Source organism: Mauremys mutica, chromosome 2 (assembly GCF_020497125.1).
Source record: "Mauremys mutica isolate MM-2020 ecotype Southern chromosome 2, ASM2049712v1, whole genome shotgun sequence".
Taxonomy (NCBI): Eukaryota; Metazoa; Chordata; order Testudines; family Geoemydidae; genus Mauremys; species Mauremys mutica.
Window position 1 is genome coordinate 209,012,579 of NC_059073.1, and position 18,059 is coordinate 209,030,637.

The window sequence follows — 18,059 nt, forward strand, 5'->3', positions numbered from 1 at the left end:
TTGTACTCTCTCTGTCAGTGTCTCCATCAGTATTACAGGAACAACACTTATCTACTGTTCTTCACCAGAGCATTGTGAGCATTAGTCAGTAAATGTTTATAAAGTGCTCTGAAGTGGTAGAGTGCTATACCAGTGCTAGTGTAATGCAGCAGTACATGATACTAAAATATGGTGCCGTAAGACTAATTCTGATGACCATCTTCTTTCTTTCAAGCCTTCATGAAAATAAGAACTGTACCTCACAAGGCGCTCTCAGTGGGAAACAGGGTTTGATAAATTTAGCCCTTACTGTTTTGATTATCAAACATAAATGGACACCAGAAATACAATTCTGTTTCATTAGTGCAGTGAACAATTACCACTAAGGAATTATTTTCTCTGGATGAGCTATTTAAAAATAAATAAAAGTTATTTACTGCTTGTATAAGTACAAAGAATGTCCTGTAAAATACGGATGGAATAATGTAAACAAATCTGTCATGGACCATGAGATCTTGCTTGTCAGGCTGCTAATGAAGGTACAAAGCTGCAATCCTTCTTTAGAAGGTTCTGTAATGACCCTGATGGCAAATCAAATCATTTTATTTTTTAAGCCTGACACTTTACAAAAAAAGAAAAAGAAAAGTTTATAGTGGAAGATGCTTTAAGTAGACAACGAGGAGTAGAGGAAATCTGAAGATAAAAAACTCTTCAATTATGCTGACACCTGACTGAATTTTAGCTTAGCTTAAGCATTATTTCATTGTCAGTTTGACTCAATTATTCTAGTTAAACACATTTATAGCTCCATTAAGGTACATCTTGCCCAGCTTAAAATCTGTTTCAGAGCAACATTAAAGAGGCAAACCCCTTTCTTTCTTACCGGAGAATGTAAATGCTAACAATATGGTATTACAACAGAAATATTACCCCTCCTTTGAGACAAACATTTGCTGTTGACAGAATATCCATGCATACCTATCATAAAAGGAACCATTGCATCCATGTAGTTTTCAAATATATATCTGCCTCCCATAATTACATTCTTTTGACAGAGGTGCTACTGTATTCAGACAATTGTTCTGCTTTTCAGGAAAAAGCAGTGATGATTAAAAAAAGAGAAGGATAACATGTTGGAGCAACGCAGGCAGATTTGAATAGGAATTGTCGACTTTATGCAAATTGAAAGGAGTTATAATGGCAATGTTTACTGGGTCTCAAATGCCTACGAAATCCTAAAATCTGTATATTCAAACAGAATTACAGAACAAAAATCCAATTACTGGTACATCCAACTCTGTGTTAATCTCTGTGGGCTTGTTACATTTTTGAAAAGTTTTGGCAGCAAGGTATTCCAACCAAACACAACAGTGCTTAGGCTTTGATTTGCTCAATAGATAGTCTTCATTACTGAGCTCAAGAAGGTACTGTAGGATTTAGTTACTGTCAGTGCTTAATTTGTAATGAAAGAAGTACTGGGGCTCAAGCAATTAGGTGCCAGGGCTCAAGCAAGTTTTTTACATTCATAACTGATGCAGCAAGCCCAGAGGTGCAGGAGCTATGAACTGCCCAGCAAAGAAGTGCTTGGACTCAGTCCTGGCAAGTCCTGGTGCAAATTAAGCACTGGTGACGGTTTATATCACAACTTGCCAGTGAGGAGGGCATGTGATCAGCCAGACTAACTGCCATGGTTAAACTATAGCCCAGACAAAGTGATGTATATAAAGTGATCCAGCAAAGCTCCATTACACATTATCTGGAACAGGTCTGATATATTACATATATAGTGTACAGTGAGACAGAGGAAGTAAATGGCTTGTCCACTTCAGATTCTTCTTCATCCGTGAATGAGCATAATAATACTTACCTACCCCAAAGTGGTGTCTGTGAGGCTTCATCAGCTCATATTTGTAAAGCACTTTAAAAATGAAATATACTCTCAGTGCTAAGCATTATTATTTTGAAAATAAATACACCGACACACTGATATAAATCATTCCCTTGCTGATTTCATCAACTGTGGTAAAATACAAATGTTCATTACTGAATACATTTCCATTTTATCATCCAAGGAGAAGAAGGATGCTCAAATGCTTTCAAACTACTACTACTGAGAGACCAATGCTAAAGAATAAAATACTTGCTGGCAGTGGCCAAGATACAATTCTATAGTACTGCTGTATGAGAATACAGAAATATCATTTCACTCAGTCAAGAAACCATGGTACAAAAAGGTACAAGAAACCAGGTGTTCCATGGTACATCTGTTTGCTTGAAATGGCCAGTATTCTTTATATTGAAATATTAGTGAGATGAGACAACAGCAAAAAGAGTGGTAAATGTTCATTGACCAGAGAGAAACTAAACTCCACAGTTCAAGGAATACGGAGATATATTTTGGAAGTCCTAAAAATTACAGAAATTCCTTGTCACAACTGTGACGAAGGGGGACTGTTCTTACTGTGGTCTGTTAATGCTGTGTTGGTGCCACAGTGTCCCCTAGGCAGTTCTTAAGTATCTAGCAAAGCAAAAGGCCAGTGCACCTAAATGCCTGACACTCTGTCTCCTAGCAACTGATGGCCTGAGCCCCTCCTCTGCAAAGGTGCTGGCTAAAGGTGTTGGAGACAAAGGGATCAGGTGACCTCCTGGCCCGGGAAAGGGGCTGAGCAGAGAGGAGGGACTGGAGGGGGTGGGGGAGTCTGGAGCTGACTGGGGAAGAAAGGGAAGGAGAGACAGGGCTCTGATTCCCCAATGGGGCTGTGGGGCTCCTGGGGCCCCAAGATGGACCTAACAGGGGGGATCCTGTTGTCTGTACCTGCAAGACCTGTGTTGGACTGTGTTCCTGGCATCTAAATAAACCTTCTGTTTTACTGGCTGGCTGAGAGTCCTGGTGAATCGCAGGAAGCCGGGGGGTGCAGGACCCTGACTCCCCCACACTCCATGACAACAACACAGACCCTTACACTGCATCATTACTATCAACATTCACTTGAGCCCGGATCTGTGCAGATTTTATATCGTGATTTTCAAAGAAAATGAAGGCAATGTTCTTTACTATAAAGCTCAAAGATGAACACATCAAGAGAGTACTCCTACATAGAATTATTATTTTTTGAGAAAAGTCATTTGAAAATATTCTAACGATCCATTTAAAAATGTACTGTGCATGTACTGTGTACTAGCCAATGGTTTGACCCTGCTCTCATTAAGTTAATGGCAACACTTTAATTGACTTCTAGGATCTTTGCATTTTGCAGGATCGAACCCAAGGGCTGGTGCGGAGGAAATGCAATGAAGAACAACAACAAATTATTTATTTACATGAAGTAAAACTAAGCATTTCAAAGGCTACACCACTGCTCTGTAATAAGCAACACTGGTAAGGCTGTCTCTTTGTGGTTTCATGCTGAATTTAAATTAATATACTGTAAATGACAAAAGGTTTCTATGGGAAACCTTCTGTGAAGCTGCCTCTTGCAAGAAATGGGTCACTTATCTTCTCATACTAGGCAGCACTCTAAAATATGTCTATCTATCTATCCATCAAGAGTCCTCATCCCTCTCGCCAAATGATTTATTGCTGTTAGATCCTAATCTAATTTCAGGTGAGCTCATCTTTTTTTCTGCCCTGGAGCCATTTTAACTTCATATTGCTCTCTTTTCACACAACCATGAGAGAATACAGAGTCCCTTAGCCATTAAAGATGCTGTACTGACATTTTACTTTAGCCGTTTGCTGTAAAAGTCATCATTATTGCTCCACTCATAAAGAGACCTTTTCTAAGAAAAACAAAAACAAACTGCTGGCATTGGATCAAACCTTACCCTCTGGAGCCCAAAGTGGGAAAACGATAGATCTCAACACCTTGCCAGAGCTATGAAAGCTTCCAAAACCCTCCTGGGCAGGCAAACTTTCTTATTTTAATAAAATATTCTTTGAGCTCTTGAGGCTCCCAACATGTCCCTGGTCACATTTGTTATTCTACTGGTAGGCACACAACTCTGACTCCCATTTGCCTCTCTATATTGCAGCAGTTTTCTCTCACCAGCAGCAAATAGTGCTAAATCTTCAGGGAAGAAGTTTCAGGAATAATCTTTTCATTTGCCTCATTCATGTCTACCTCCTTTGTTCATTCTCACACTATCTTCTTCTGCACTCTCTGCGGCCATCGTTACTATCTGTATGTCTCTTTTAAACTTCCATGCTTAGCCATGGCTGCCTCACATTTTGCTCATATGTTAACCTCAATCTTGGCCCTTAATTGTACATTTGAAGGTAATTTCCTCAACACTGCCTAAAGCTTGAAATATTTGCCTTTTGATTGGAACACATACTTAGCCAACACAAAGTAGCATAGTTCAGAAAGGTATTTGGTGTTAAGTGGTCGTATGTTCCTGCAGTAGTTGAATGGATATCCAAAGGAGTTTTTTCCCCCAGAGTTTGAATGTCTAGCGAATAGCCTGCAGTAAATTTGTAACATAAGCAGTATGTGCTTTATTATATTTCATGAAACATAATTTATATCCATCAGTCAAACTCCAGAAGATTAGTGACTTTCCAAATGCTATGTGAAGTGAAGGAACATGAAAAAGTAGAATAATCAATCCTTACCCATTTATTCACTGGCTACAAATATAAAGAAAATATAATCTAAATATATAGTTAATGCCCAAGAAAAGCTTCTGTCACTCCGTACTTACCTCTCAGAGGCATTTTCAGACATTTCAAAGCATAAGTCAATAGCAAGATGGATATCAATATTGCTTCAGCTAATGGAAGAAAATGCATCTCTGCAGATAATTAGATTTACCTTTATAAATACTGGTATGAGTGAAAATTTGACGGCATGAGTCAGTTCAGTTACAAAAATCAAAGACAAAAACCATAGGACCTAAGTATCCTCCCTGCTTCTTCAAGCAGAGAGGAAGCAGATGAGGTGGATCACCCTGGAGTTCTGGAAGGTGGGGGTAAGAGAGCACTGACTTCACAGCATCCTCCTCTCTACCTCACCCCACTGAAGTCCCTCTGTGAGCTCAGTCTCCTTAGGTTCTGGCTCCATAAGGGGCTGTAGAAGGTACTCTCTGTGGAACTCTCTCCCACAAAGGCAGAGGAAAACCTTTTGGGTATCTGTCCTTCACTTAACTCTTCTTCACACTGCGGCTGTTGTGATGGCCCAGGATTCGTTCACAATAGAGCATGACTCCAACAGGAGCGATGATGTCTCAACAGCAGCATGGAGGGGCTGACCTTGTGCATTGAACTTTGGGTTCCCCTCCCTGTGAATCTGAAGGGTCAGCAAGATTGGGAGGTTGCCCCCCCATGCCTTGTCCCCTAATCTCTCTCACTTAAAGAGAAGGTCTGTAGGAAACTGAAAGATTTTCTTTGTGGAGTATCCTGGCACCCCATTCCCCTCATGTAAATATCTCTATGAGAGGGTTCAATATGGCCCATAGCTAGGACCCATTTAAAAGAGTTGATTCTAAAGCAAGTCTTAGGACCTGGGCAATGGGTAAAGAATTAAAACAACCATCAAAGAAATACTAAACTCTCTCCACAGAATGTTGACATGATGTAATAATTATTTTTCCGATGGAGCTGTCAATAATTGAAAGGAGGAATTTTAGAAATACTGACAATTTTCCCAACTCAAGAGATTTTTCTTGTAGTAACCTAACTCCTTGGTGCACACACAGGTGAAAAACAATATGAAAAACACATAAACAAAAATACAACTGATGTCCCTATGTAGTCTGTACCCAAACACAATGGTTACTACACTATGGTATATAATTAAACCTGGTATTCAGATAGTGTCTCTGAAGATCAGATAGTTGAATTTTCTGCGAAAAATTTGCTGAAGCATTTCAGAATGTGTCCCATGCGTACTTTAATTACCATAACTTTCACATTACTGATCTACCATTTAACTGATAGAATAAATATGATTTTATAACACAGTCAACCAAAATAGTACCATACAATTCAATCTGCACTTAGGTTCAAAGATCTACTGTATACGGAAAACAAATATGGTACCATACTGTAAGACAAGATAAATTAGAAGAGATAGATGGTCTTTATGAAATATTACATCTCTCTGAGAACTGTATTCTCCTAAAGCTATGAAATCTGACAGTAAGCGCTCCACCAGCCACACTGACCAAAACCAACACCTATTTTATTAGAACACAGGACAGCTTTAAAAGAAGAGCCATTGATCATTCAAATCAATCATAACTGTGTATTGCTATGGCTTTTTTTCTCTGAACACCTAATAAAGTGTGACAAGCCTGTCAGCGATCACCTTAAAGAGATTGGGAGTAGGCTGGATGACCCCAGAAATCTTTTCCATCTGTCATGTCTATGCTATTGACTTTTATGTTAAAGGACTTGTGGATCAAAGCCTTGGCAGAGAAGCCGATTTTCCATTAAAAAACACCACCACAAAACTCACAGGCATTTTTATCCAACCATTTGCATTTCTGGAGCTAGACAGTAATAGACAGACAGACAGCGCGCTTTATCCTACATGACACAATTATGATTGTGTACCCTGTGGCAAAACAATCCCTCCAACCAAAGTTAATACTTGTCTGAGACACAGCCTGTGGGAGGTTTGCAATGGAGAAACAGACAATCAATGATTTTTACAGAAGCTCTGTTTATTCATTAGGAACACAAAGAAGCTCGCACCAGCACAAATAAATCAACCAAGGTCAGTCTCACTCTGTCTCCCCATCCTTAACATGGTTTAATTAGGAGTGGCATGACACAGTAGGAAAAGAGACCGGTTCACTGTGAGACCTGCTACTCACTCTCTTACAGTGTAACGGCCCCCCTTCCAACTGCCCATCGCTGCAGGGAGCTAACATCCAAGTGGGTGCCACACAGACTCTACAGCACCTCATTGCCTGCTGTTTTCATGAACACTAACCTCGAAAGGAGGAAAACAGTGGAATATTACCAAGGTAAAGACTGCCTTTTATCTGGCTGGCTCCACATCACAGATACAGTTTCAGCTTTGCAGAGCAGAATGCCCCAAAATGTTTCCATTACTGGTTTCTTGTTTTAAAAATGTTTAGCGACCACATACGATGAAGGCCATAAAATGTAACTCTTGGCTTTCAAATGAAGCATGAATGATCACAGTAATTTGCCACTTGCCTTACTTCTGATCCAAGATGTAACGTATTAATGCAGGAAGAATCACGGTGTGTGACGCATGCTAGATGACAGCACTGAAGCATGCTTTCCTTTCTTGCATGGTATGGCTTTCCAAGCAAAATTGGTTTTTGACTGTTTCAACTTACTTAAATGGCTAATTTCCAACGCTAGCTTTTCAAGCTCAAAATTAAAGTACGATCAATAGGTTCATCAGTAAATGCAACATGAACCGCTGAAGAAATGAGTAACAAATGCAAATACCTGCTTGCTGTGCAGTCTGGGGTATTTGTTGACTCCGCTGTGCATTGTACTGAACTGAGGCAATGGGTCTATACTGCTGAGTTGCTGAGGTAGGGTATTGACCAGATGGGTAGTAATACACTGGCATCTGTGGAAAGCAAGAACACTGACTTAGTATTTGTGATAGAAACTGAAGACATACAGAAAAAAGTCAGGCGAAGTAGTTTAGTTTTACTGTAATCAAAAGAAAAGATTTGCATAGTACATTTTCAAGCACTGTCATTTAGTTCCAATTTTCTCTTGCAATGTGATTATCGATGTCTTAAGGATTAAACAATGTTCGTGTGTAAACTGAAAAACCCTAAATGAAGCAGGAACATGAATAAAAATGTTCTTCAAATACTGAATTACTTTGTTCTCAACTAATTTAATGTCACAGAGAGAAGCAGAGGGAAATAGCAGATATTTTTAAAAATTGTGTAAGCAATGTTACATATAAACAAGAGACCCTCCCCCCCCAAAAATCACAGAAGTACCATATTGCACAAAATTATAATGCTACTATGAATGTAGTGTAGACCATATGGAAAACAATTAAATAAACTCTGGGGAAGATATTAAATGGACAACTGAGAGCAGAAATGGCCTGGAGTCAAAATGTGCGTGTTGTATGAAAGTGAGATATTTGTATGTATAGAAGAGAGTCTCCATTGTCAGCCTATCCCTCTTTAATAGATAGGTGCTTAACTGCACGAATCTCTCCCTTTAAAGCCTCTAGCACATTTGGCAGGAATATATTATGGATTAAAAATGATTAGCATCCCTCCTCTTGCAAAAGCTTTTAGTAGGTATTGAGTCAGCTAGTATTGCTAGCTATTTTATCTTACAGAACAGAGTATACTAAACTGCCTCACCACACATTTGAAAATGCAAGTTTGAGGGCAACTGAACACAGTGACTTTTCTTGCACACTCTTCATCACCATAACAGAGACATCTGAGCTAAACAGTTTTGCGCTGCCCCTTAGTGAGTTCAATAGCACTCCACATTTGGAACAATTCTATGATGGTTAGTAAGATAAAAATATAAAGTATACAGGGGCACCTCTACAAGATCTTCAAGAGAACTTTTGTTGTTGTTGTTCTTAGACTATTTGAAATGTATGTCTGTGCTTCTTTATAAACCAATGGAATTATATTTGTTTCCACATTTAGTATTTGGCCTGTTTCAAACAAGAGACACAAATGCTTTTTATTTTTAACACAACAGGAATTAGTAAATGTGGGTCAGATTCTGCCACCTTTATTCATGCTGAGCAGTACCTTAGCTCAGGAGTAGTTCCTCTGGAGATAACTGGACTACTCATGGAGTATTGCTCAGTGAGAGTAACGGTTAAATAGAATAAGGCCATATATGACAGGTATTTAAAGAGCCAACAGAATCCCTTTAAAAACAGGCTAAAAATCTCAGAGATACAAGGCTCTTTATCACCAGAGAAAAACTACCAAGTGCAACAGAACTAAGTTACAGAAATATACAGTGCCATGCTGACACTTGAAAAGGGTCTAATGAAGTTTTTTATCCACTACATAATCACCTCAAGATGTGCCATTTTGGTTAATGTTTCTATATCTTTGTACGAAAACTCTCACAAAAGTTTCCCAGTGGACACTGTTTTACAAAATGGTGATAACTACAGGAAAAAGAGAACAGGAAGAACTACAAGGAGGAAAGTGAGAGGAGGACACAGTTTATGAGGGTGAACCATAGGCCTGGTCTACACTACGTGTTTAAACCGGTTTTAGGAGCATTAAACCGATTTAACGCCACACCCGTCCACACTAAGAGGCCCTTTATATCGATATAAAGGGCTCTTTAAACCGGTTTCTGTACTCCTCCCTAACGAGAGGAGTAGCGCTAATATCGGTATTACCATATCGGATTAGGGTTAGTGTGGCCGCAAATCGACGGTATTGGCCTCCGGGCGGTATCCCACAGTGCACCACTGACTGCTCTGGACAGCAATCTGAACTCGGACGCAGTGGCCAGGTTGACTGGAAAAGCCCTGCGAACTTTTGAATATCGTTTCCTGTTTGCCCAGTGTGGAGCTCCGATCAGCACGGGTGGCGATGCAGTCCGAAATCAAAATCCAAAAAGAGCTCCAGCATGGACCATACGGATGGGATCACTGTATGGGCAGGCAAATCTGTTCTATCAGAGCTCTGTTACAGAAGACGAAATTCCAAAGCATTTTTAAAAAATCTCCAGACAGAGGCCACAGCAGGGACTCAGCACGCTGCTGCATGACAAACGTAACGGAAAGCCAAAGAATCAAATGGACGCTCATGGAGGGAGGGAGGGGGGGACTCAAGCTATCCCACAGTTCCTGCAGTCTCCGAAAAGCATTTGCATTCTTGGCTGAGCTCCCAATGCCTGTAGCGTCAAACACATTGTCCGCGGTGGTTCAGGGCATAGCTCGTCAATTTACCCCCCTCACCCACCCCCAGAAGTAAAAGGGAAAAAAAATCCTCTCTTGACTCTTAAATGTCACCCTATGTTTACTGAATGCTGCTGATAGATGCGATGCTGCAGCAGTCAACGGCAGCATCCTCGCCCCCCCCTCATGGGTGGCTGATGGTACAATATGGCTGATATCCATTGTCATCATCAGCCTTGTGGCAGATGGTGCAGTACAATAGGACTGGTATCCGTCCTCATCATCAGCCCGTGAGTGCTCCTGGCTGGCCTCCAGTGAGGTCGGCTGGGGGCGCCTGGGTAAAAAACTCCTGATCATTCCCAGTAGATGGTACAGAACGGCTGGTAACCATCTTCATCATAGCAACAGGGGGCTGAGCTCCATCAGCCCCCGCCCTTCATGTGTAAAGAAAAGATTCTGTTCTGCCTGGACTATCATAGCAGCGGGATGCTGGGCTCCTCTCCCCCACACTGCTTAATGTCCTGTCTGGACTATCATAGCAGCTGGAGGCTGCCTTCCCCTCATTTTATCTCACTAACAAGTCACTGTTTCTTATTCCTGCATTCTTTATTACTTCATCACACAAATGGGGGACACTGCAACGGTAGCCCAGGAAGGCTGGGGGAGGAAGGAATCAACAGGTGGGGTTGTTGCAGGGGCACCCCCCGTGAATGGCATACAGCTCATCATTTCTGCGGGATCTGACATGGAGCGGCTGTGCTCTCTGGTTCTCTGATACACTGGTTCTCTAGTACACTTGCCCCATATTCTAGGCAGGACTGATTCTATTTTTAGATACCATAAAGGAGGGATTGACTCAGGGAGTCATTCCCATTTTTGTCTTTTGCGCCCCCGGCCGATCTCAGCCAGGGGCACCTATGACAGCAGCAGATGGTACAGCACAAAAGGACTGGTAACCGTCATCTCATTGCCAATTTACAATGGCATGGTAGATGGTACAGAATGGCTGATAACCATCTCTGCTATCATGCAAAAGCAAATGAATGCTGCTGTGTAGCGCTGCTGAATCGCCTCTGTCAGCGGCATCTAGTACACATACGGTGACAGTGACGAGGCAAAACAGGCTCCATGGTTGCCATGCTATGGTGTCTGCCAGGGCAATCCAGGGAAAAAGGGCACTAAATGATTGTCTGTCGTTGCTTTCCCGGAGGAAGGAATGATTGACGACATTTACCCAGAACCACCCGCGACAATGATTTTTGCCCCATCAGGCACTGGGATCTCAACCCAGAATTCCAAGGGGCGGGGGAGACTGTGGGAACTATGGGATAGCTACGGAATAGCTACCCACAGTGCAACGCTCCAGAAATCGATGCTAGCCTCGGACCGTGGACGCACACCACCGAATTAATGTGCTTAGTGTGGCCGCGTGCACTCGATTTTCTACAATCTGTTTTACTAAACCGGTTTATGTAAAATCGGAATAATCCCGTAAGGTAGACGTACCCATAGATGGAAAGTGGGGAGAGGACTGAAGGAATTATAAGGAGAAGGGAAATTGAGAATCAGGGAACCTGAACTGGGGGATGTGGCTGAAGGGAGAACTCCAGGCAAATTGGCAGAATTTAGAGGACCAGATATCAAATCTTTGCCCATGTTTTTCTTTTGAACCTATGTAAATACTGTTGCTTTGTTTTGTCAGGTACAACCAGCCAGAATCAAACCATGAATGCTCTAATTTGAACATGTTTTGAGCTATTCCAGCTCTGAATAACACGGAGTAATGCTGAATTGTAGCCTGCCTTTGAACTGTGCTTTATCTTTGAATACTGCAATACGAGCGATGGGCATAGTATAAGAACATTTGTCCCCAGATCTAATGAAAACTCTAACTGTGTGGAGTTAAAAAATCCCAGTTTTAAATGCATGATCTACTTTTACCCCAGCGGGACAAGGTTAGTGAGGCAAACTCACATGGGTAAAAGTGGCTACACTCTTAAAACTTTTAAAAATAAATGACCATCTGAGAACAATATGAGTTACCTCTTGCCATTAATCATTGTATGGAAAGTTCATATGTATTAAATTAAAAACGTAGCCCAAACAGTTTAGGTCTGGAACTGAAGTTTTAGTTGAGCTTGCTTAGCCCATTCTAATAACTGCTCATGAACTAACTCATCTCTGTAGCTACAAGGATTTTTTTTTTTAAATTCACTGAAACTGAATACATTCGTTATATATTCCATTTAGTAGCTCATCAGTACAGCAATCTATCACTTTGAAAAATGTTGTTAGTGGCATGGAGCATTATATGGAAAATCATTTAATTTGGGGTGATTAATGGTTGAATTTGATAGTAATCATGCGTGGATGACTTGCTAAGAATAGACGTTTTTGTTAAGAGACTAGACATAAAAAAATGGCTTGGCACAGAATATAGACATGGGTTAAAGTGGATTTTAGGCTGACAATCAATAATTTATTGATCTTGTCAGACATACTTTAATTTGTCTTCTGTACAGCTCTCCAGCCTACAAAGTTTCACCCCCAAAGTAATCCAAACCTGATATTTGCCCACTGTGGTATTACTTTAACGAACAGTAGAATTCATAGAATCATAGATACCAAGGAGACCACTTACGTCATCTATCCTGAACCTCCTGCACTTTGCAGAATTACTCACTACCTCAATCCCACAAACATCTTCTTTTACTTGTGATTGACTACAAATCATTACCATCTCCTGGCTAGTCTACTGAAATGTCCAACAGTACTTGATGTTAACAGCTTTTCCTCTAATCTAAGGCTAGGTCTCCATTACAAACTTTTGCTGGCACAGTTTATTTCATTCAGAGAATTGGTATAAGCTATACTGGCCAAAACTTTGCCTGAACTAGGAGGGTGTGCCGCTATAGCTCAATAGATTTATAGCTATACAGATATAACTATATCAGCAAACCCTTTCTAGTGTACACTGGACCTAAATGTTTCCTTCTTCAGCTTCAACTCATTGCTTCAATCCTCCTAATATTGTGAAAAAAAACCCTTTCTTCATTTATGTTGTTATTCTGAAGCCATGTATAGGCTACCATTTCCTTCCTGAGTTTACTTATTGAATTATTGAATAATAAATTATTATTTCTAAACTACAGTATTTAAGCTTAACTCAGTCTCTCTGTGTGTTTTGTCATCCAACCCTTATGTAATTTTTGTTCTCCAACATATTTTCTTCCTGTCTATCCTAAACTGTGCCAGAACTGTGCCTAATATTCCAAGGACACTCAGACCAGTGCTATGTAGAATGGCATTATCACTTTGACATATTTCATGTGATCCCCTATATAACATATAGAGATCTGGGAACAGCAATGGCTTTTTCTTGTTTTGTTCCTATTTGATTTGCTATCTATCAGCACCCTAGGGTCCTTCTAAGATGGCTTTCCAGAGAGGTTTTCTCCAGTTTGTTGTTGGTGTGCTGTTTACTTTCTCACTCTAGGTGCAGGACTTTACATTCATTTGAAAATCATTTTGTTCAGCGTACTACACTCTCCCAATCTCTCCTGGTCAATTTACAGTTTGATTCTGTCTGCATGTAGGTTTTCTATTCTAAATGTTATCAACAAATTTGGTTAGAGTTGAATTTATACCTTCCTCAAAAGATTGTTAATGAAGCCAGTTGTAATGCTGTTATCATATTTCATAGTTCTGCTGGGGGGTGGAAAATATAAATTCTCTCTATAGGCATGTGTAACTCCCATCAGCACTAATGGCAATTACACTTACATAAGGGAATTTACAGGGTCTGCACTGACCGATGCAGATTTTGGATACACAAATGCCTCCCAGTCACCTGGGTGGCTTGCCCGTGTCTTAATTTAGGGACTTATTGTCCTCTACACTGGCTACTCCCATGCTGAGAGCAGGAAAATAAATTTCATGATCTGAGAGTTGTTCTCTCGGGGGGACGGAGTCCCTTGTGTGGAACAATAAGGGGGTATGTCCCCCAAAACTAGTGAACATTCCATCGCATGAGTCAAGGACCATGTGCATGGAGGCTTTTTGCATCTTTTTGAGTAAATTTCTTGCCTGCTAGTGGCCGTGGGTCCCCCACCCTTTGAGAAGCTTCCACAACACAGGCAAAGAACCAAGTGAAGTTAACACAGACTGATCACCATCAGAGAATCCATAGGTGTATGGTGTCTGAAGCATTACTATCCTCCAAGCCCTATGTCCTTCTCATCTGTGGATCCCATTCTCCTAAGAGTGATTTGTTTCCATGAGGGATGCTGCTTCTGTTACTATCTCTCTGTTCAGTGCAATTTTTTTATCCCCTCAATCACGCAGGCAGAGAAGACAATTTGCCCTTTAGTCAGTGCAGGAAAGGATGCTGGCGATGTTTTCACTGAGCATAGAGATCTGGTCCTTTATTGGAGTGCTTGGGCCAAGAGCATGTAAGCATGGCTGTCAGCATCAGAGGAAAACACACAGGATGGATGAGGTGTATAATTGTGACAGGGCCGTAACCAGGGCGGGCAAGCGGGGCAGCTGCCCAGGATGCAAAGCCGAAGGGGCTGGGGTGGGGTGGGTGAAAAATGGGGAGGAAAAACGACGACAAAACAGTATGGGACGTAAATATGCTTGCTCGTCCCAGGAACAGAAATGCCTAGTTACGGCTATGGAAAGCCAAGTAAAGCAGGAATTTGCCAGTGAAATGGAGAAAAGCAAAGCCAGATCACTGTACTTAGTTTCCACTGGTGAACTTGTTTCTCACAGGATGATGGCGAATCCCACAGAGGAGAGGCTAGACAACGACAGATCATTATGTTTATGTTACTGAATAATGAATCTGTTAATCAGATTTAGAATATGCAATGGTGGAGGAGGAAGCAGAAGATGACAAAGGGCTCCCCCTCCTTAGATGTAGCACTTTAAAATCTGTCAGTTCCTCTTTTGATGAAGAATGGGAAAGGGAACCTTGGAAATAGCAATAAAGCCAGCATTAATTAAACTTTAATATATAAACGTAAAATCTCTTTAGGCTTGCAGGCTTGGACAACTTTTTCTTTCTTCTACTTTCTCGCTGGACCTGCTCCAAAATTTTCAATGCTCTGCTTTATTCAAGTGGCATGACACCAGAGGCAAACTACTAGAAACCTCATTGCCACTACATTTACAGGAACTAATTAGCCATTTAGACTGAAGACTCTGTTGTATTGGTATAAATTCGACAGCAACTTCTATGATATAGAAGTGCTTTTACATTGATTGCATTACATTGATTATTGCATTATAACATTTTGCATGCATAAGCATCTTAACTAGTTTATTTAGTCTCTCTGCTTCTCCTCCTATAGAGAACAACAGCTTTCACCCTGGATCAGTTATTCAGATTTCAAGGCCTACTTGAAACAGCTACATAGCTGATTTTATAGGGTAGGTCTTTGTGATACAGAGCATATGGGTCATGGTTTGTCCCATTTTGCTTCCCTACTTTATCAAAGCAACATCTTCCTAGCCATTATTGCCACTGCTATATAGCTATGCTTCAGAACAATCCACTACATCTGCAGCCTATGGACCACTCAGTCCATTCCGCAGCTCCAGTTTGTTACTCATCCTGGGATGCATAAATAGGGGAATCTCAAGTGGGAGTTGAGTTGGTTATTTTACCTCTGTATCTGGCACTGCTGGAATACTATGTCCAGTGCTAATGTCCACAATTCAAGAAGGATGTTGATAAACTGGAGAAGGTTCAGAGATGAGCCACAAGAATGATTAAAGAATTAGAAAACAGTCCTTATAGTGATGAGCTAAACAGATGGAGCTCTTTGAGTCTAACAGAGAGAAGGTTAAGGGGTGACTTGATCACAGTCTGTAAGTACCTTCATGGGGAACAAATATTTAATAACAGGCTCTTCAATCTAGCAGAGAAAGCTATAACACAATCTAGAAGTTGAAACTAGATAAATTCAGACTGGTAATAAGGTGTAAATTTTTAATGGTAAGAGTATTTAACCATTGGAACAATTTACCAAGGGTTATGGTGAATTCTCCATCACTGGCAATTTTTAAATCAAGATTGGAGGTTTTCCTAAAAGATCTGTTCTAGGAATTGTTTTGAGGAAGTTCTATGGCCTGGGTTATACAGGGGGTCCGACTAGATGATCACAGTGATCCCTTCTGGCCTTGGAATCTATGAATCCAGGGAATCCCATCCGCGTACTGGGATGCTACTCTCTAATGCAACTGTCTCCATGTATATTAAAGTTTAATTACAGTAGAAGAGGGCCTTTGCATAAGAGCTCCACACCCCATCAGCAGTTCTGTGGGTTCCAGCTAAGGAACCTGCTCTACATCCCCATCCTTGCAGCTCTACCCATCCTCCGAATCAGTTGGACCAATACAAGGCTTTCATACATGATGCTTAGACATCCATGTGACAAGTGATTAAAAATGTCATGGTATGACAGTGGGGAAGAGCTGTGAAGCACATTGAAAACAAGGACAAGTTTGAAGTTCATGCAGAGGAAAAGGAAGTCAGTAGAAGGATTCGAAGGGGCATGACATGATCAGAACAAGTGAGGAACACACATCCATCCATTGGTTAACTTTTGGTTCATACTTTGAAGGTTATCTTCAAAACCAGGACAGCAAGAAATCTGCATTATTCTTCAAAATGACAGCTTAGCTACATGAACACAATTAAGCAGCAACTTCAGAGCAGATGATTGAGTGGCTGCATAATACCAGAGGCCTCACATGGATATTTATATAAATTAATTGTGGCACTATTTAAAATGCATTTTATGGTACATATATTTTAAATTAAAACATGGTCAGTTAGGTAATTTGTTTAAAAATATATATTGATGACCAGGTACACACTCTGCTGTGTAACAGATGGTATGAAACATGCAATGCAATTGATATATGGAATATATTTTCCATCTGGGTACACAGAACACATTTTTGTTTTATTCTATCACTAATTATAGTGTATAATAATACAGAAGAACTGTACCTCTTAAAGGTTGCTAACCATATCGAGGCTACCTTGGACCCAGATCCAATCCAACCAAGGGCACCCCGCTTCAAAATTACCCGGTTACCTACAATATCCTTGCAAAAGACAAAGATGTTCAGTCTGATAATGAACATCTACTTTTGATTTGAGAATTTCCCATACAGTGAAGAAATCATGAAAAATGATAGTACAGACACATATGGAGTTACATTGCTCTTTGTTCCTGTAGTTCAGTGCTACTGAAACCTCATTTTTGAGAAAAAAATTTCAAAAAGTCTTTAATTAAATATTAGAGTTGAGCAAAACCGGCGTAATTTGTTTTTGTAAAAATGAACCCCAATTTGTCATTTGTTATTTTATACCAAAAAAATGAAATTTTGTGGAGATCAGACAAATGAAAATTCTTCACAATTAATCTTGTGCAGACTCTAAAAGCCACTGTCCCACAAAATTCACAGTTGTGAATTTTTAAGAAGTTGCTGCTGGTAGTGGTGGCTGGTATCTGTCCTCTCTCCTACCCAAATCCCATGGATTAGAGAAATGAACACAGTATTGGGAAGCAGGAGGCTCTTAGTTCCCATCTTCACCACTTAACAATTCTTTGAAAATCTGAATTAAAAGAGGATCCATAGTTCTGGGCCCCATGCTGGGAGGGGGCTCACAGACCCACAATATTTGGATCCAAATGTCCAACGTCTAAGGTCCACCATGGTGACTGGAGAGCCAGATGTGACAGGCAGAAAAGCCTCAGTTGAATGGGTAATTTTGCAGGGGGGCCTATTGGTTGGACTGGATCTGGTTCCAAGGTAGTCTTAATCCATTATTCATGTTTTGCACCAATATAACATTCTACTAACATTATTTAATTGTCTCACAAAGCCCCTCTGAAATAAGCACCAGTACCCCCTGCTTATAGACATGGAAACTGAGGCTCAGAAGTTAACTGATATGTACAACATCACACAGTAAACCAGTGTCAGAAGCACAATTAGAACTCTGGTTTCTTGACATAAAATCCTATGGCTAATCTATCAGAACACAATGCCTTCCCCCCCCTACTTCCCTACCAGCCCTAGAAATGTTGGTAACGTTTTCCATACATAAAATCCAAAAATATACAGGATTATAATATCCCAGCAACAGGTAGGCAGGTACCTGTAGGTAAGTATTATTATCCCCATTTTACAAATTTGGAAATTTAAGATCAGAAAGGT

General features: G+C 40.6%; 1 protein-coding gene across 9 annotated transcripts in view; it reads right to left on the bottom strand.

Moving 5' to 3' along the window:
• ARPP21 (cAMP regulated phosphoprotein 21) overlaps window positions 1-18,059 on the bottom strand; it is a 185,764-nt gene that overhangs the window by 50,141 nt on the left and 117,564 nt on the right. For all 9 annotated transcript variants that reach the window (XM_045006977.1, XM_045006971.1, XM_045006972.1 and 6 more), the window contains one exon: window positions 7,406-7,532. In XM_045006977.1, coding sequence (XP_044862912.1) covers window positions 7,406-7,532 — 127 coding nt within the window. The remainder of the gene's footprint in view (window positions 1-7,405; window positions 7,533-18,059) is intronic.